The following is a 17847-nucleotide window of genomic DNA, read 5'->3' on the forward strand; positions in this document are numbered from 1 at the left end:
AAGTAGACAACCAATCTTTGAATTATTGCAGATAAAACATTTATCTGCCTCATGATTAAAAAATAAAACGAACAATTTATTGCCTAAGTTGATCTAACAACTATTCTTTCTCACTTGCTTTGTAATGTCTTAACATTAATTTACATTTAAAACCATTAATAATTTATTTATAGTGCCATTTCATTGCAGCTCATTATCTTGAGGAAGTGTGATCACTTTTGTCATTATTCTGGTGTAATATACTAATTAGATTCAAAGATCATTCCCCTACCGCAGACGTGTCAAACACAAGGCCCGGGGGCCAGAACTGGCCCGCGAAGTGGTTTCATGCAGCCCGTGAAGCCATCCTGGAAACAGTGAGGGAATGGCCCCCACTGCCTTGGCCTTGGCCCAGAGACCCTCCTTCTGCCAGAGACCCTCAGATCTGTCCCACTCCTGCCCAGGCCCCCATAGGCACCCTTGATGCGAACGATGTAGAGCTAGCCACGCCCACCCAGTAGGCCATATGCACTCTAGCCACACCCACCCAGTAGGCCATGCCCACCCAGGCCATACCCACCCGGCCCCCTGAGAGCAACTGCAATGCTGATGCAGCCCTCAATGAAATTGAGTTTGACACCCCTGCCCTACCGTATAATGTCTCATTAAGGTATTGGGCCTTCAAAGACATTGCAGTAAACTTGTTCTCATTCCTATCCCATTGATTTATATTTAGGATTGAAAAGAAAGGACTGATTGTAAGACGACAACACCCCCCCCCCGCACACACCCCCGCGTTTTCTTTTTCCACATCTTAAATATTACACACATCTGTCATCAGGTAGGTCATTAAAGAACACCAAACAATTTCTCAAGAATTTGCTCAGACTTGTCCAGACGTTTTTCCCTTCATACTTGCTAAGTTTTCCATTTCTGCCGCAAGATGGTGCTACGTTCGGACAACCTTAACGACTGACCCGGTTCGCTTCCACCACTGCGCGGAGGCTCCTGAACTGCCAACCGCGATTTAATTTTGCAAGGCAGCCCGGCTGGCTGCCCACGCCGAAGACGGCTTCCTCTTCGCTCCAGGAACAGCCGTTTTTTTCGGCTTAGAGGCCCCGGGAGGAGAGAGGAGGGCCAGGGAGGAGAGAGGAGGGCCCATCAGGGCTGGCAACACAGCAGCCAGGCTGGGTCACATCTTCCAGCCAAAAGCAGCCAGCTGCGCTGAGCCGAGCTGGACCCTTGGACCAGGAAATGCTTGTGCAAACCCACCCGCTCAGCCTCGCCTGACCCTTGGCGCCGGAGGGGCTGCCCTCTGCCCCGATTTCTTTGCTAAGCTCGGGCCTTCAGCTTACTGGAGCATTCAGCCAGCAGTAGGATGGCTTCAGGTAGGGAAGAGCCTTGGCTGTTTTGAAACAAAGTAAGTTCCGGACTGAGCTCCTTTCTCTCTTCCTCTCCCCGTCACTTCTTTTCCCTTCGCCCAGTTCGCCTTCCTCCAATCCAGCTACTTTCCCGATCTGGTTTCTTCACCGTTCTCTCTCTCTCTCTTAATCGCTGCTCGGGGTATTACAGGCGCCGACGACTAAGCCCTCCGGGAGACACGAGTCTGCTCTCTAAAGCCACGCTGCGCGCATCCCCGGCTAGAAAGCTCTCAGCTCATCATCCATCCCATCACGGTGGGAGGAGTTCGCCGTGCTCGGAGTTTCCGAAGCACAAAAAAAAAAAAAAACCGCTGGCTAGGTCAGGGGTAGGCAACCTCGGCTCTTTTATGACTCATGGACTTCAACTCCCAGAATTCCTGAGTCAGCATAGCTGACTCAGGAATTCTGGGAGTTGAAGTCCATGAGTCATAAAAGAGCCGAGGTTGCCTACCCCTGGGCTAGGTGTGGAAATTGGACGCAGCGGGCAAGAGAGTTTCTTTTGGGGTCATTTCCCCCCCCCCATCCTCGTTAGCGTAGCTCAAGTTTGAGCTAACACTGATGATGTTACCTAGTTTGGGTAACGGAACGTCTGCAAGAAAACAAAAGCTCCAGAGTTTCAAAGACGCCTCATTTCGACCCCGAGCTACAAATATTCTCTTTTATTGGTAGCTCAAGTTTCTTTCAAATTTAAGGCCGGGAAGGGACCGCGTCAAACCATTTTAAGAGTCCGCGAGCAGGCGACGACCAGTATTTGGAAACGTCGCTCGCGATCCCGCTTTGCGGGAAAAATAAAACATAAAAAGATTTGGAAGCCCACGCGAGCGGTAACAAGCAGCCTCTCCGGGCGCCATTTCCCAGATACTAGCTGACTTCCCTTCTTCTCCCCCAAGGCCTCTCGCTCCCGCCGGGAGACGACTTTCTTCCGTAAGAAGGCACGTTGTTCCCCCGGGGTGCACCAGCCGCGCACCGCTGGCGCCGCCGCCCGCTCTGGCAACCAGAGTTCCCCGGAGGAGTTCAGCTTGGCTTCGCACCCCGCTTGCAAGCTCCGCCTCCCTTGCCGCAGGCGGGGCGGTTGCGCGCCGGGCATCTCCAGCTAAGGCGCCGGGAAACCGGGGCCGAGCGGGAAGAGCCGGCCTTTTCGAATTCCGCCCCAATGTCCGAAGCTGGCTTGGCGTCCCGACAGTCGCTTTCCCCGGCAGGGAAACGGGGGCCCCGCCAGAGAAGCCCTTTCTGGCTTGTTCCCCGCCCCCAAGCGGTGGCTCTGACTCCCAGGCTGCTATATAGCGCGTCACCAAGTAGGCCGCTTCCGGTTGAAAGAAAGGCTTGAAAAAAACTGATTGGGGGCAAAGCGCAACTTTTGCATTGAAAAGCCGTTGCTTTTTACAGCTTAAATTATCGCAGCGTCGGCTACTTCGGGGACTGGGGGGGGGGCGTGTAATCCATGCACGCCTTTGTAACGTCAGGGAGGCGACCGAAGTCTAATTTGAACCGTTTCTCCCTTTTGTTTAAATCGGGAGACGCCTTCCTTTAAGCTGGTTTGCTTTAGCCCTAACACTGTCGAATTATGGTCGATTCGTGGCTTGAATGTTTTAGATTTAGATTTAGATTTGATTAGATTTATATACCGCCCTTTCCCGAAGGACTCAGGGCGGTTTACAGGGCATTTTAAAATCACATCAATATAAAATACAAAGTTAAAAGAGAATTAAAAGATTAAATTATCCCTGAAAATAAAACCCCAGTTAAAATTCTCAGCCTGGGTCAGAGAGCTCAAAGAGCCAAGTCTTCAGGTCCCGGTTTTAGCGCGATTTTATGAGCCAGAAATTGCTCCGAATTGGTTGGGTTCACCTAAACAGGGCAACTAAACTAGGCCACGAGCGAACTCGAGTTGTGGAAACCCAGCCACTTGGTTAATGATTCCTGTCTGCAACGTGGATGAAGTTGAACAAGCCAAGAGTCCTACCAGCGTGTAAAGCTGGCTTCTTCCAGCATGTTGAGCCACCATGCCATTGACCGGGGAGGATAAAGGCTGCCACTCTGTTGCACACTCCCGGCCCCCCCCCCGCCGCCTTTTAGCGCTGGATTAATGACATCCAGGGTGTTCCTTCAGTCGGGAGAGGCTCCTTCGGCGCCCTCTCAGCCGTCAAATTTACAGCATCCTGGGTGCGGTGCCTAAGCAAAAGTGGGAGGTAGAATATTGGCGAAAGCAATTAGGGGACTGGGACTGGCTGTGATGATCTTAACAAGCATTTGTGGCTCCGCTTAAGGAGAATGCGGTATCAGGCTCTTGTTCGGCCTCGGGGAGCAGTGGAAGGTGGGGAGGGTCTTATAAAGCCCTGAAAGCTGAAAGCTCCGCCGAGCCACGTCATCAATGCATTGGAAAGCTCTATTGCTCTGCTAAGTGTATGAGGAACGTCAATCGGCAAATGGGGGGGGGGAGAGAGAGAGAGAGAGAGAGAGGTTCCTAATGTCTTTCCCACGCGCCTCCATCAATCAATAATAGGGGGACAACCCGACACTGTCTCCGCCTTCTTTTGGAGCACGGTGGCTGCAGCCACACCGGTTGCAAGACTTCTTGCGGAGCATCGGGAGCAAGCAAAATGTCCTCTGGTATCGGTCCCCCCAAAAGCGGCTCCCCGCTGAGGAAGCGGGCCAGCCTTCAGGCTCCCAGCGCAGGAGGTGAGCATCTGTGGATTGCTTTTCCGGCTTCACGCTGGCTTCTCTTACGTGCGGGAGAAAGTGAGGAGAACTCATTCGTCACAGAAATTAATTGTCATCGCTTCTCTCCTGTATTCGTGTCCTCTTTAGGTGGTGGTGGTGGTGGTGGTGTGTGTGTGTGTGTGGGGGGGGGAAATAGAGAAATTGGCAATCAGGATTCCTTTTTTATTCATATCCCTGCGGCTCTTTTAACGGTGTGCGCTTATTCAAACAGGAAAGATGGTTGCTTCCTTGTTGGGTGTTTTAACAGCACTTCTCAATTTTTAAAATTCAGGAATAAGTTTTCCTGGGTTCATTCTGGTATCCCTGGCAACTTTGTGTGGGGTGGCACCCTGGGAAGAGCAAAAAGGAAGGGGTTGCTTGTTTGCAGCTGGAGGTATGGATCTAATGTGGTGTGTTCTGTCCTCCCTTTAACACACATGCGCCATTCTCTTTGTGCATAGCGGCAGCTTTGAGGAACCTGGAGTGCCCCAGGTCTGCTGGGATTTCCTACGTATCCTTAAGCTAGCTGGAATTTCTGGGAATTTGCTGTAATGGATACAGTGGAGAGATGCAAAAAGGGACATTCAATTTGGGAGAGAGAGCTGACAATTTCGCACAACTGTTTGTGTAATACAGACTAGACACCATTACTGTGAACCTTCAGCAAACACATTAGGATAAAGCATTTGTGTTGTAGTTACTTTTATGCTTGCTTGGGCCAACTGCACAAAAATTGTAAGATGTGTCAAAAAGCATTAGATGTGCTGGCAGAAGGAAGGATGCTCCCAATTATTTAAATTTAATAACATGAGCAGAAATTTGTTCAATCCCTTTTTTTAAATTTGTTTTTAAGATGCAGCGCTTCAGTTAAGCTGGTCCCGCCCAAAGTAAATGGTGAGAGCATGTTTTACATTGAAGGTTAAGCTCAGTGAGATAATATGAAATTGCAGGTGCTGTCATTTTTTTTGGTAATAAGCAGTCATAGCCAATTTGTATAAATTTAACTGCATTCTAATGCCATAATGATCTTTAACAGGGGTGTCAAACTCGTAACATCATGTGATGTGTCACGACATATTGCGACTTTTTTGCCATTACTGGCAATGGGGTGGGCACGGTTTCGCTATGATACATCCGCCCCACAGGCTTGCAGTTTGACACCCCTGATCTATAAGATTGGCTCTACCAAGACTGTAACTGCAAGGTGATCATGTTTTCTTCTTCCCAGGTTGTGTAGTTAAGAAGGCACTGTTCACAATTTGTTTTAAACTTACTGGAGGATCTACAGTACTGCTGCTTACTGCAGTGTTTCTTAAATTCTAGGCAATCATGGATCACTAAATAACTGTTTAGAAAATGCAGGAAACAACAAATTACACTTTAAAAAATCTTATATTTTTGTCTTAACAGCATGAAAGTTTTATATTAAACCTAAACAGCTAGGGTCTTCACTCAATGAAAATGGGTTTTTTCATCATCATCATCATCATCATCATCATTATTATTATTATTATTATTATTATTATTATTATTATTATTATTATTATTAAAATTTATATGCCGCCCTTCTCCCTAAGGACTCGGGGCGGCTCACAACAATAAAAAATTAAAAAACATAGAATACAAAGATTAAAAAAGAATTAAACAATAAATAAAGAAATAAAGGACAATTTAAGCCGATAAAAATCAAATTTAAAAACCATGATCAGTCCAGGCCTGCTTGTTGGAACAACCATGTCTTCAGGTCACGGCGGAAGGATTGAAGGTCAGGGGCCGTCCGCAGCTCCGGAGGCAGTTCATTCCAGAGGGTTGGTGCGTCCACAGAGAAGGCTCTCCCCCTGGGGGTCGCCGGCCGGCATTGTCTGGCCGACGGAACCCTGAGGAGGCCGACTCTGTGGGAGTGAACTGGGTGATGGGAGGTTGACATTGGCAGCAGGTGGTCTCGCAAGTACCCCGGACCTAAGCCATGTAGTGCTTTAAAGGTAATTACCAGCACCTTGAATCGCACCTGGAGGGCAACCGGAAGCCAATGCAGCTCACGCAGGAGTGGTGTAACATGGGAGTATCGAGATACTATTACTATATTGTATTTTCTTTTTCTTCTTTGTGTGAGAATATAATTCCACTTATCACGTTATGTATAGATTCATAACGTCAATAACAATACTTGAGACTTGTTTACTTTTGCCAGTGTTCTGAATTTTATTACTCACTTTGCTGCTAGCATTATTGCTTCAATGAAACAGGTTTTGGCTATTGAGCTGCTTTCATGAAGCAGTTGACCGCCACTGAATGTAAAAGATGGGAAGGAGTGAGTGTGCTTCTTGTGTGACTGGTTGATTAATCAATGAGGGAAGACTTTGGTAGACTATGTGGTAGGCCTTCATGGGCCATTGATAATCCACAATTCACTGTTTCAGAATTGCTGTTCTAATGGTACTAACAATAAAGCAGTTCCATAAGGAAATTCCCTGGAAATACCACTGAGTAGAGGCAACATAGCCAAATGAATAGCCATTTCCTAGCTAGGAGAAGAAGAAAGTATTCCACAACAAGTAAGTAAACACTGGTTTAGCCAGTAAAGGGGGAGTGAGTGAGAAAGAAACTCAAAACTGCCCTGCCTTGATTCTTTTTGCTATATGGATGGGAGGGAGGGCAGAGAGGGACAATATCATTAGGCTTTCAAGATTCTGTTATATCTTTTAACAAAATAAAGTTCTAGTAATTCTTGCATTTATTTCTTGACCTGTTCTATCTTAAAGGGCTTACACTTTAGCACAGGGGTGTCAATTTCATTGAGGGCCGCATCAGCATTGCAGTTGCCCTCAGGGGCCGGGTGGGTATTGCCTGGGTGGGCATGGCCTACTGGGTGGGTGTGGCTAGAGTATGTATGGCCTACTGGGTGGGCATGGCCAGCTCTACATCATTCGCATCAAGGGTGCCTATGGGGGCCTGGGCAGGAGTGGGACAGATCTGAGGGTCTCTGTCAAAAGGAGGGTCTCTGGGCCAGGGCCAAGGCAGTGTGGGCCGTTTCCTCACTGTTTCCAGGATGGCTTCACGGGCCGCATGAAACCACTTCGCGGGCCGCATCCGGCCCCCGGGCCTTATGTTTGACATGTCTGCTTTAGCATCTGGAAAGAGAATTTAGCAGGGTGTATGTAGGCACATTCCCCAATATGGTTGTGGCAAAAGATACACCTGGGTATGTCACCTAAGTTGCTTGAGTAGGTGAATAAATAATACCCTCACTGAAAAATCAAACTCTTTTTTCTGTATTGAGTTTTTGCATTATGGCTTAACTCAAGGTAAGAGAATCATTACCTGCAGTCCTTTGGACAAGTGGAATAGAATATGCAAGTCTTGAAAGTTGGAATATTTTGTCTTTTCTTTAAAAAAGAAAAGCAAATACAGGCATTAAAAAAACCTCTATCATGAGTATGACATACACAATCTTCATGTGCAAACTCTTCTGCCGTGTGGGGGTCGCTAGTTAACACAAGATGTTGTATTTGCTCCTACTAACTGCTGCTCCATCTGGCTTCTTTTTATGTTGCCTTAACAAGATCCACTTTCTCTTCCCTTGGAGTAATAAGTCTCCACCATACAATTGATGATTAAAGTTCATCTAAAGAGCTCTCCAATATTTTGGATGGCTTACATATTTGGAGATGTGTCTATTCCGAAAAGAATCAGGTAGCAATGATCAATTCAGTGTAAGAGATGTCAGAAAGCATGTACAGCGTGCTGATGAATATGAGACTCTTTTTTTTAATCTGTTCCTTTTTTCTATTTTCTCAATATTTCATCGTTCTAAAATGTTTACTTTCAGGTTTGAGCTAAATGTGTAGTTGTCATAAATAAATAAAAACGAGACAGTGGGTTTATTGTAACTTCTTGTGGCTTCATCCTGGCTGGAGAAACTTGCCCTGAATGGGGTTTCAGTCTCAATGCTGTATACTGAAATTAATCCACAGTGTTCCTGAAATCCTGTTTGCTCCAGCAGTGTGACACTCAATTTTTCATCAGCCAGCATTTGAAGATTCTTCTTACAGTCTAATTTGGGGAGGCTACTTCTCTGCCTGGCTCTCACTGTGGGGTTCAGGTGGCCTATGTAGAGTTGAAAGCCATGAGGTATATACATAGGGATCGACAGGGCTGAAAGGAATGGTCATTTCTGTGATAAACAGGCAGCAGTCCCTTCTAGTATTACAGAATGTCAAGACTTCAAAAACTTTTGTAAGTCATAAACAACACTAAACAGTAACACTATTTTGTTTCACTTCCAGGATATTGTAATGAGCTCAGTAATAAAAAGAGCAACACTAAACAGAGAGTTCAGTGTGCTCTTTTTATTACTGAGCTCATTACAATATCCTGGGAGTCAAACAAAATAGCAACAGTTGTTAGACTTATATATTGTTCCATAGTAGCTTTACAGTCCTCTCTAAGCAGCTAAGAGAGTCAGCATGTTAGCCCAAACAATCTGGGTCCTCATTTTACTGATCCTGGAAGGATGGAAGGCTGAGTCAACCGTGAGCCAGTCAGGATTGAACTCTAGACTGTGGGCAGAATCAACCTGCAATATTGCATTCTAACCACTGCGCCAACAAATTGTATCTTTTCAGTACAGTAGTATCTCAGTACTCATCATTAATTGGTTCTGGGAGGTGCGATGAGTGCCAATAACTATGAGTACCAAACAGTTTTCCCCCACAAAGGATAATGTAGTGAAACATAAGGCAACTGACACCAACTAGTTCTAGCATGCACGTTGTGTGCCAAACAAACGAGTACTGAGACAAAATTTTCATGTCAAAATGCGTTCAGTATCAAATTTGATGAGTTTCAAAGCAGTTGAGTATCAAAGTACCACTGTATTTGAAAGAATATTCTGTATATAATATTAAAAATATTTTTGAAACAAGAAATTTTATGAAGTTACAAAAAAAATCCATGCAAAATTACAAGAGGTTAAAAGTTATGGAACAACAAAACTCATTGAAAAAGCTGTTGTAGATTGTGAAGAAAAACTCTGAGACAGCTCTACTTAGCCAGGTCTTCAGCATGTATTGCACTACTATTGCCACTGTCTTCAATGTAAACATATCCAAATAAGGAGCTTCGTGTGATGAAAGATTGAGCCAAAAATATCTAGAAATCATGTAGTTGGGGAATGCTGCTCCCAGTGATTCCTACTACTGTGCTGGTCTGCCTCAAACAGAATTGATCAGGGAATCGGAGACCATCTTCTTTCATTTGTAATTCTCAGAGTTCATCTTTTTTTTGTTACCCCACATATAAAATACATTAATCAAGTAATTCACAGTTCTAGTCAGTATAACTAAATTACCCTTTGATAATTGTCCTGGTCCTAATTGGTTTGGGAATTGAGCAAGACCAAGAATTCTATGTTCAGTTCCACTGACGTTTCATGTGAATAATTAATTCAGCTTTCTTCTCTTGGTTAAGTATCCCACCATTATCCCTTTTCTATGTGGAATCAGATGGGTTTATTTTTAAGTCAGTGGAAAAGCCATACTCTTTATGTTTACACCAAAGTCCTCAGTATATAATGAAATTTTCTACCAGAAACATACATTATTGCAACCCAGAGGTGGAGGGGTTCCATTGCAGCCTGGCATTAAAAAAAAACTATAAAAAGGGGACTTCAAAAGCAACAGTAAGTCTTTAAAAAGCACAAAACAGCCTTTGGCCCATCATTTCAGAGATATTTCCTTACCTAAATAGGGAAACAGAATGTCCATAGGTAGACAAAAAAAGCAGTGGAAATGGGAGTGACTTCTGATTTCCTGCTGGCTTTCCCATTGATTTTTCTTGTGGGAAGCTGGCAGAAAGTGTTGAAAAAGATAGTCATGTGACTGCTGCTGACCATGGCAGGGGGGCAGTGTAGTGGCTGCAAGTTTGCCAAATTTCAATCCTATGGGAGTAATAAGACCCAAACTTTGGATGCATTCTTTAAGTTAGAGTTAGACCATTTGAGGTAGTTGATTAAAAAAAAAATTGACTGATGTTATACTGTTTCACCTAACTGAAGGTTACAAACAGAGTTTTTGTAATACATAAATGGGAGATGTTTGGGAAATTTGGGAAATGATAAAAAAGTTGCAAACAGAATCTTTTTCCTCCAAGTGAGGAACATGAATAACAAGTGAAATACATGAAAATATTTACATAAATACATAAATGGTAATTTGTGAATTTAGTTTGATAATATAAACTATGGAAAAATACAGCAAATGTTCGAACAGTAGTCTCCAGCCATATCCTTTGAGTTAACTTTCTCTGGCAGCCAGAATATTTTTGCTGAGAACTTCTCTATTTTTAAAACTTAAAAATAATACTGACTAATTTTCTCAGAACATTTCTGGAACACAAGCACATTTACTGGTTTTAAACGCAGGAGAGAAAATCCCAAGGCTCAGAATGATCATACAGTGTGACCTAAAAAGTGTTTCGCATCTGGGAGTTCTATAGCAACAGAACAATTTTAGGGTGTTTCTTCAGTCCCAGATGGATCTGCACAACCATCACAGGTTAGGAAATTGCTTCTTAAAATGTGGCCAAGAGCAAAAAGTTTAAGAAACACTGGGTTGGACCGATGACAGATAGTGGACATGAAATATGGAGGCTAGAGTTACATCTGTAGGCTATGAATGGTAGAAGTGCCAGTTGAGAAAGATAAATTGAGCCCTCAAATTAGTGAGTGCTATTTAGGATTAGGACAGTGGTTGGCAGTGTCTGGGATCACATCCCATGATTCCCACAAGAGGGAGAAGCATGTATTCATTTTGTCAGGGTGTTTTTCTTAATGCAGTAGACCTGTTTAGGACTTATACTGCAATTTTCATCTATTTCTCAACTATGTTGTCAGTTTACCACAGTTGTAATCAAAATGGGATTCTTTTAAAGCTACTATTTCAGATATTTGCAGAGCTGTAAAAGAATGACTAGCCAGGCTATTGTTGTTGACTTTAAAATATTAAGCCCAATTCTGCTTTGAATAGGATACCTCACAACTGGTTATACTTGTTGAGGCTGTTGGGGATTCTGCTTGAGCAACATCACTGTTCACCGCCCTGAGTCCTTAGGGAGAAGGGCGGTATACAAATCAAATCAAATAAATAAATAAATAAATGAATAAATAAATAAATAAATAAATAAATCTAGGCAACCATTCTCCTTTCCCAGTTTAATGGAAGAATCTCTGTCTTGTTAGCAATTCTAATTCCTATTCTGATTTGTGTATGCATGTACAAGACAGAAATAAAGTGAATCTTCTAATATTTCCTTTCCCACCCTCTTTTAATCTGCATACAACATTGTTTTCATTTTGCTTAGTCACCATTAGGGCTCCAGGTAGTTTATAGTAAACAAAAACATATTGGAAAAACATGAGGAAATGCAGAACAGCAGGCCACCTGAAAAAAACAAAAACAAATTCTGATTGCCCAATGTAAAGCAAGTCCAAAAATGTATTGTTTTACAAACCTTCATTTATAAACAGAAGTAAGACTAGGACATACCTCTGGTGAGGTATTCTTTCACTGCCCTACAGCAATTGATTCAAAAGTCCTGGTTTAAATGTAGCAATTATTGTTTCCTGTGACACACACACACACAAAAGTGGACCTAATGGGAGGATCAAATGCTTTGTTGTAGGTTTTTTATGTTCTGTCTTCCAAAAAATTCAAGGTGGTCCGCGCAGTACTGTATCTCCCACCCACCACTCCCGTTATTTCCTCTATAGCAGTCCTGTTAGATATGTGAACTAATAGGTGTCTGACATTTCTCCTGTGATTGCTGAGCCAGTATTTCCTAGTTCTGTTCGGGCTTTTTTAAAAAAAGTTTTTACATGTAATTTTTTTTTAATCCCATTTATATCCTGCCCTTCTCCGAAGACTCAGGGTGGCTTACAAGCTTAGCAGTAGCCTTCATTCTATGTATATGCCTGCTTATTAGGGCTTTCACACACCCCCAAGCGGCATTATTACAAAGTCAGCTTAATTGCCCCCAACAATCTGGGTCCTCATTTTACCTACCTCGGAAGGATGGAAGGCTGAGTCAACTTTGAGCCTGGTGGGATGCGAACCTGCACTAATTGCAGGCAGCTGGTGTCACTTAAGGAGGCATTAGCCCACTGCTCCACCAAGGCTCTTTGATATTGTTTCTATATGTAAGCAAACATCTATTAAAAAGTGGGACAGACCTCAACATTTTTCAGCTAACAGTAGAAATACAAGAACCTGTTCAATGAAGCAAACCTTGCCATTGATGTTCATCTTTTTCCCACGTAGAATTGAAGGTATAAGAGCAGCGTTTCGACGAAATCTCATCCGTCATCCGTCACGTTGCTCTTATACCTTCAATTCTACGTGGGGAAAAACCCGAATGACCAAAGATCTACATACAAACACCCGCGAAAACCTCAGAAAACAAATATATATATATGTATATATATTGCTCAAAAAAATAAAGTGAACACGAGATAAGACATCCTACTATTAAATACAGTACATTGTGTTGTTTAAGTGTTCCCTTTATTTTTTTGAGCAGTATATTTCATTTGCCATTGGTTTCCAGCAGTGTGGCTGAGCAGCTTACTTTGTACTTCTGAATTCAGTTACAATTCCTTCTGATGCCTGATAGCTGTGGTGGCAAACCTATGGCATATGTGCCACAGGTGGCACGCAGAGCCCTCTCTGTAGGCACGCGCTCCGTCGCCCCAATCCTAGGCCTTCAGCTGGGTTTTCTAAAACCTTTTCGCTTTAGGCCTCCACCGCCGTGTGCAAAAAACAAAAAAAGGTTCAATCAATCAATCAATTTCAACTTCTTGCGGGGGGGGGAAGATCTCACAAAGTTGGAATTGATTGAACTTTTTAGTCACACCCAGTATGCTGTTACCACCGCAGCCACGCCCACCCAATGGGCAATGTCCACCCAATGGACCATGCCCACCTAGCACCTGACGATACATAAGTGGGTTTTGGGTTGCAGTTTGGGCACTCGGTCTCTAAAAGGTTTGCCATCACTGCCTGATAGTGTTTAAAAGAATGATTCCTTCTAAAATGAGATGGCATCTGCCACCCAGGAACTTAGAAATTGAGATTGGGTTGGAATTGAAGGCAGAGAGATCTGGTGCAATGCAGAAGATGTGAGTGGGATTTTTTTTTTTAAAAAAAGTTGGATAATTGCTGGGGTGGGGGTGGGGGGGTTAGGACTGAAATTATCCTGAGGGCTCGCTGCTTGTCTTTCTGATAGCTTCTTTGCTTCTTCACACCTTCCACCTAACTGCAGACGAAGGGGCTGATCCTCTTGTAAGATGTCTGAACAAATGGACAATTGTGGAATCCTTGGTGGTCTCTGCACCTGGTTGTTTTTTTCATACAGCTGTTTTATTCCCCGGCTAAGTAACATCTTCAGTGCAAATGGACAATTTGCAGAGAATTTTCAAAAGCAGGTTGATGGGGCTCTATGAACACAACTGGTTTTAACAGCATCAAGTTGGTTAACATGTTAATCCTAGTACCACAGCAATTAGCACTTATTAGTGGAAATTATAACTGCAGTGATATCTGGTTTAAATCTAAAGTAGTTCCGTGAACACAAAGATTCAAAACAGGAAGAAGTGCTGCTATATATAGCTTAATATTTTCTGACTTTTCTCGACTGTTAGAGTAAGGCTTAAGAAGTGATACTTAACCCATCGCGTGTGGTTACATTTTGCTGTTTTCTGTTTCCCCGCAGGAAAAAACCAAATGTATAATTTCTCCATTCCTAGAAGGAAAAAAAGTGACGTGCAGAAGCTCAGTCAGGAATTGACAGAATAACAAAATATTTTTGCTTGACTAAACTGGGATATCTGTGAAATGGGCCACTTTTATTAACTGTTCTCAACTATGGCTTTGCCCGCTATATAGTCCTTATTGTGGTTACGGAGAGTGAAGGGCAGGCAGTCCTAACATGTCCTTGAGTTGTGCTCTTAAGAGAGATTTGCTGAACTGATTTCCCAGCAAAACATGAGAATGGATATACCGTACTTTCATCAGTTCTGTAATTTGCAAAAATTTCTCTAGAGCATGACCTCGTAAAAGGGCAGAAAGATTGCGAAATCCACGTGATTAAATTTAGACTCTGGGTTTCTTTCAGCTGCCTGTTATTTCCTTAACTGTGGCTACAAGCTGATTCAGACTGTGTATCACAGGTAGTCCTTGACTTACAACCATTCATTTAGTGATCATTCAAAGTTGCAAAGGTGCTGAACAAAGTGACTTATAATCAATTTTGATACTTAACGGCTGTTGCAGCATCCCTGCAGTCACGTGACTGCACGTGATCAAAATTTAGACTCTTGGCAAATGGCATGTATTTATATAAATGCAGCGTCCCATGGTCATGTGATCACCTTTTGTGACCTCCTGATAAGCAAAGGCAGATTCATTTAATTACTATGTTACTAACTTAATGACTGCAGTGATTCACTTAACAGCTGTGGCAAGAAAGGTGGTAAAATGGTGCAAAATTTACTTAACAACTGTCTTGCTTAGCAGTGGAAATTTTGGGCTATAATGAAAGTTTTATATTGAGCACTGCTTGTATTTGGAATTAAGTCCCACTGGAAACAGTTGTCTTCTAAGTGAACACATTGTTAATCTTTCATTTTCTCTCTGGTGCTTTTCTTCGCGCAGTACAACCTTCCTTTATGACATGCTGCAACATACAAGCAACACAGAAGACAGAACTTATATCTCCTGTACAGATCTGTTGTAGGATCAGGTCATATTTAATGTATTCTTATTTTATTGCCCTGTACACTGCCCTGAGTCCTCCAGGAGAAGGGCGGTATATAAATCAAATACCCGTATATACTTGAGTATAAGCCGAATTTTTCAGCCCACTTTTTGGGCTGAAAAATCCACTTTGGCTTATACTCCAGTGAACAAAAATCCACTTTGGCTTATACTCCAGTGAACAAAAAAAAAGAACTTCCACCCCCCAGTTTGGAGAGCTGCTGCTTTCATCAAACATGGACGAAGGCAGCAGCTCTCCAAACGGGCTGCGGCGGTTTGGAGAGCTGCGCGCGCAGCTCCTCCGCCACCTCTGCAAGCCTCCGCTGAGTGAATGGGGCGGTGGAAGCTTGCCACCCATTTTCTCGGCGAAGACTTCTTTCGGGGGATGCAGCCTCTGTCACCCCCTTCTCTCAGCTGGGCAGCTGAGAGAAAGGGGCGGCAGAGGCTGCATCCCCCGAAAGAAGTCTTCGCCGAGAAAATGGGCGCTGAGACGCCTCATTCTCTCGTCTCAGCGCCCATTTTCTTGGCGAAGGCGAAGACTTCTTTCGGGGGATGCAGCCTCTGTCACCCCCTTCTCTCAGCTGGGCAGCTGAGAGAAAGGGGCGGCAGAGGCTGCATCCCCCGAAAGAAGTCTTCGCCAAGAAAATGGGCGCTGAGATGCCTCATTCTCTCGTCTCAGCGCCCATTTTCTCGGCGAAGACTTCTTTTGGGGGATCCAGCCTCTGCCGCCCCCGAAAGAAGTCTCCGCTGAGCGAGAGAATGAGGCGTGCTCAGCGGAGACTTCTTTTGGGGGATGCAGCCTCTGCCGCCCCCTTCTCTCAGCTGCCAGCTGAGAGAAGGGGGCGGCAGAGGTTGCATCCCCCGAAAGAAGTCTTCGCTGAGAAAATGGGCGCTGAGACGCCTCATTCTCTCGCTCAGCGGAGACTTCTTTCGCGAGATCCAGCCTCTGCCGTGCTGCACCGAGAGAACAGCAAGCCGCCCCATTCTCTCGGCGGAGCACTCCACCGCCCCATTCTCTCGGCGGCTTGCCACCCCGTTCTCTCATCTCAGCAGAGACATCTTTCGGGGGATCCAGCCTCCAGCTGCTGCATTTCCCAGCCTCGGCTTATACTCGAGTCAATAACTTTTTCCAGTTTTTTGGGGTAAAATTAGGGGTCTCGGCTTATACTCAAGTATATGCGGTAAATAAATAAATAAATAAATAAATAAATAAATAATTCTGTCAATGACCATTCATTCCTGCATTTCAGATATCTTATATCTAGCAAATGAGTGTTCTGCATATTTCCGAGAAATATAACTCTGCTTCATCAACATCTTCATCAACGATTTAGTAAAGGCCCTGTAAAACTGGATATTTTAGTTTTGTTTGGATTTTATTCCTGGTATTTTTACAAGGCACGTTCCCTAAAATATTCTTTTAGTGTTTCTCTTTTATGCAGTCAAGAATAGGCAACTGCTTAGATCACGGATGTCAAACCCGATCGCATTACATGATGTATCATGACATATCGCAATGGTTTTTGCATTTGCGGAGCTGGGGTGGGCGTGGCCTGCGTGTTACGCATTGGCCCATGGGCTGCCAGTTTGACACCCTTGGCTTAGAGCAATGTTGTAGCTGAAAGGTTTTGACATATAATTTTGTTAACCAGTAAGCTGGTTAAGTTTACTCCTGATTTTTTAAAAAATAATCCTGAGATTTCTATGATGATGCCCGTCTCCTGCGGCTCCCAGTCTCCCGGTGCGTGCGCACCTCTCCGAACGGGGAGTGGTGCGCGTGCACCTCTCCAAATGGAGAGTGGTGCCGCCCGTTTGGAGAGGTGCGCGCGCACCTCTCCGAACGGGTGGAGGTGCGCGCGCACCTCTCCAAACCTTTGGAGAGGTGCGCACGCACCTCCGCCCAAACGGGCAGTGGCACCGCTCGTTTGGAAAGCTGCCGCGGCCCGTTTGCAAAGCTACCACCTTCGGAGGAAGGCGGCAGCCATCAAACGGGCCGCGGCAGCTTTCCAAACGGACAGCGCCACTGCCCGTTCGGGCGGAGGTGCGCGTGCACCTCTCCAAAGGGGAGACCCGTTGCCGTGCAGGTGCCTCCCATTTTGTGCATGCGTAAAATGTTTTTTGCACATGCGCGTGCGTAGACGCACGAGCGCACACTTTTTGCGGCTCCCACTTTTTTGTTTGTGTGATGGAACCGGTTCCCAGTGGCTCTTTTCCTTTTTCCGGTTGCCGACCCCTGCACTAAGGTAATGCATTGTGTGAACCCAACGATGAGATCTAGATGATTATGAAACAGCAGCAAAGAAATGTTCTGTATCTGTTTGTTGCCTTCTTATGGCCATCTGAATTTTTGCAGCACCTGTATTATGCAGTCCTACATGATGAATCTAGCCATCATGTAGGACTGCATTTGCTGAATTTGCTTGTGAGGGTTTTCAACTCTGCTGCCTTTGAAGACCAGGGAGGGAGAAGACAGGCTTGTGACTGTGACACTCCAGGCCTTTTATATCTGGGTCAGCACAGAGAGAGAGACTTCGGTGACAACCAGAGAAGTGGGAGGAGTCAGCTGCTTCTCGGAGGTCATTGTTGATAAATATTCGGTGACTACAGCTCTTGGAAATAAAGTTTGCCCTGCTGCCACCCTCAATCTGCTTCTATTCTGTGCAGATTTTTGCTTTTTTCTCTCTCTGTCCTATCTTAAAACCTAATCAGTTTCAGTTCTCCATTGGCTTAACCCAGGGCTTTTTTCCTCATAGAACGCTCAGAACGGAGTTCCGGCACCTTTTTTGGATGGAACCTTGTAGGGTAGGCAAGGCGGGTTGTATGACGTGTGTGAGTTCCGGCACCTTTTTCTTTTACAATAAAAGCACTGGCTTAACCTATTTGAAAAGATTATAGTATGGTAGTTCTGTAAGTTAGATAACGCAATATAGCTTGGGAAG

At 44.4% G+C, this 17847-nt stretch overlaps 1 protein-coding gene across 2 annotated transcripts in view; it reads left to right on the forward strand.

Moving 5' to 3' along the window:
- The first annotated feature begins 1117 nt into the window (after positions 1–1117).
- The window catches only part of AMPD2 (adenosine monophosphate deaminase 2), a 62442-nt gene continuing 45712 nt past the window's right edge, over positions 1118–17847 (forward strand). Inside the window, exon 1 of one of the 2 annotated variants that reach the window (XM_083357800.1) lies at positions 1118–1399. Coding sequence is in view for 1 of the 2 variants with exons in the window: in XM_083357799.1 (XP_083213925.1) it covers positions 1358–1367 (10 nt within the window). In the remaining variant the exon portion in view is untranslated. The remainder of the gene's footprint in view (positions 1400–17847) is intronic. The other variant, XM_083357799.1, reaches the window with a different exon arrangement.

The sequence above is a fragment of the Vipera ursinii genome (assembly GCF_947247035.1).
Source record: "Vipera ursinii genome assembly, chromosome: 3".
NCBI classification, from domain to species: Eukaryota; Metazoa; Chordata; class Lepidosauria; order Squamata; family Viperidae; genus Vipera; species Vipera ursinii.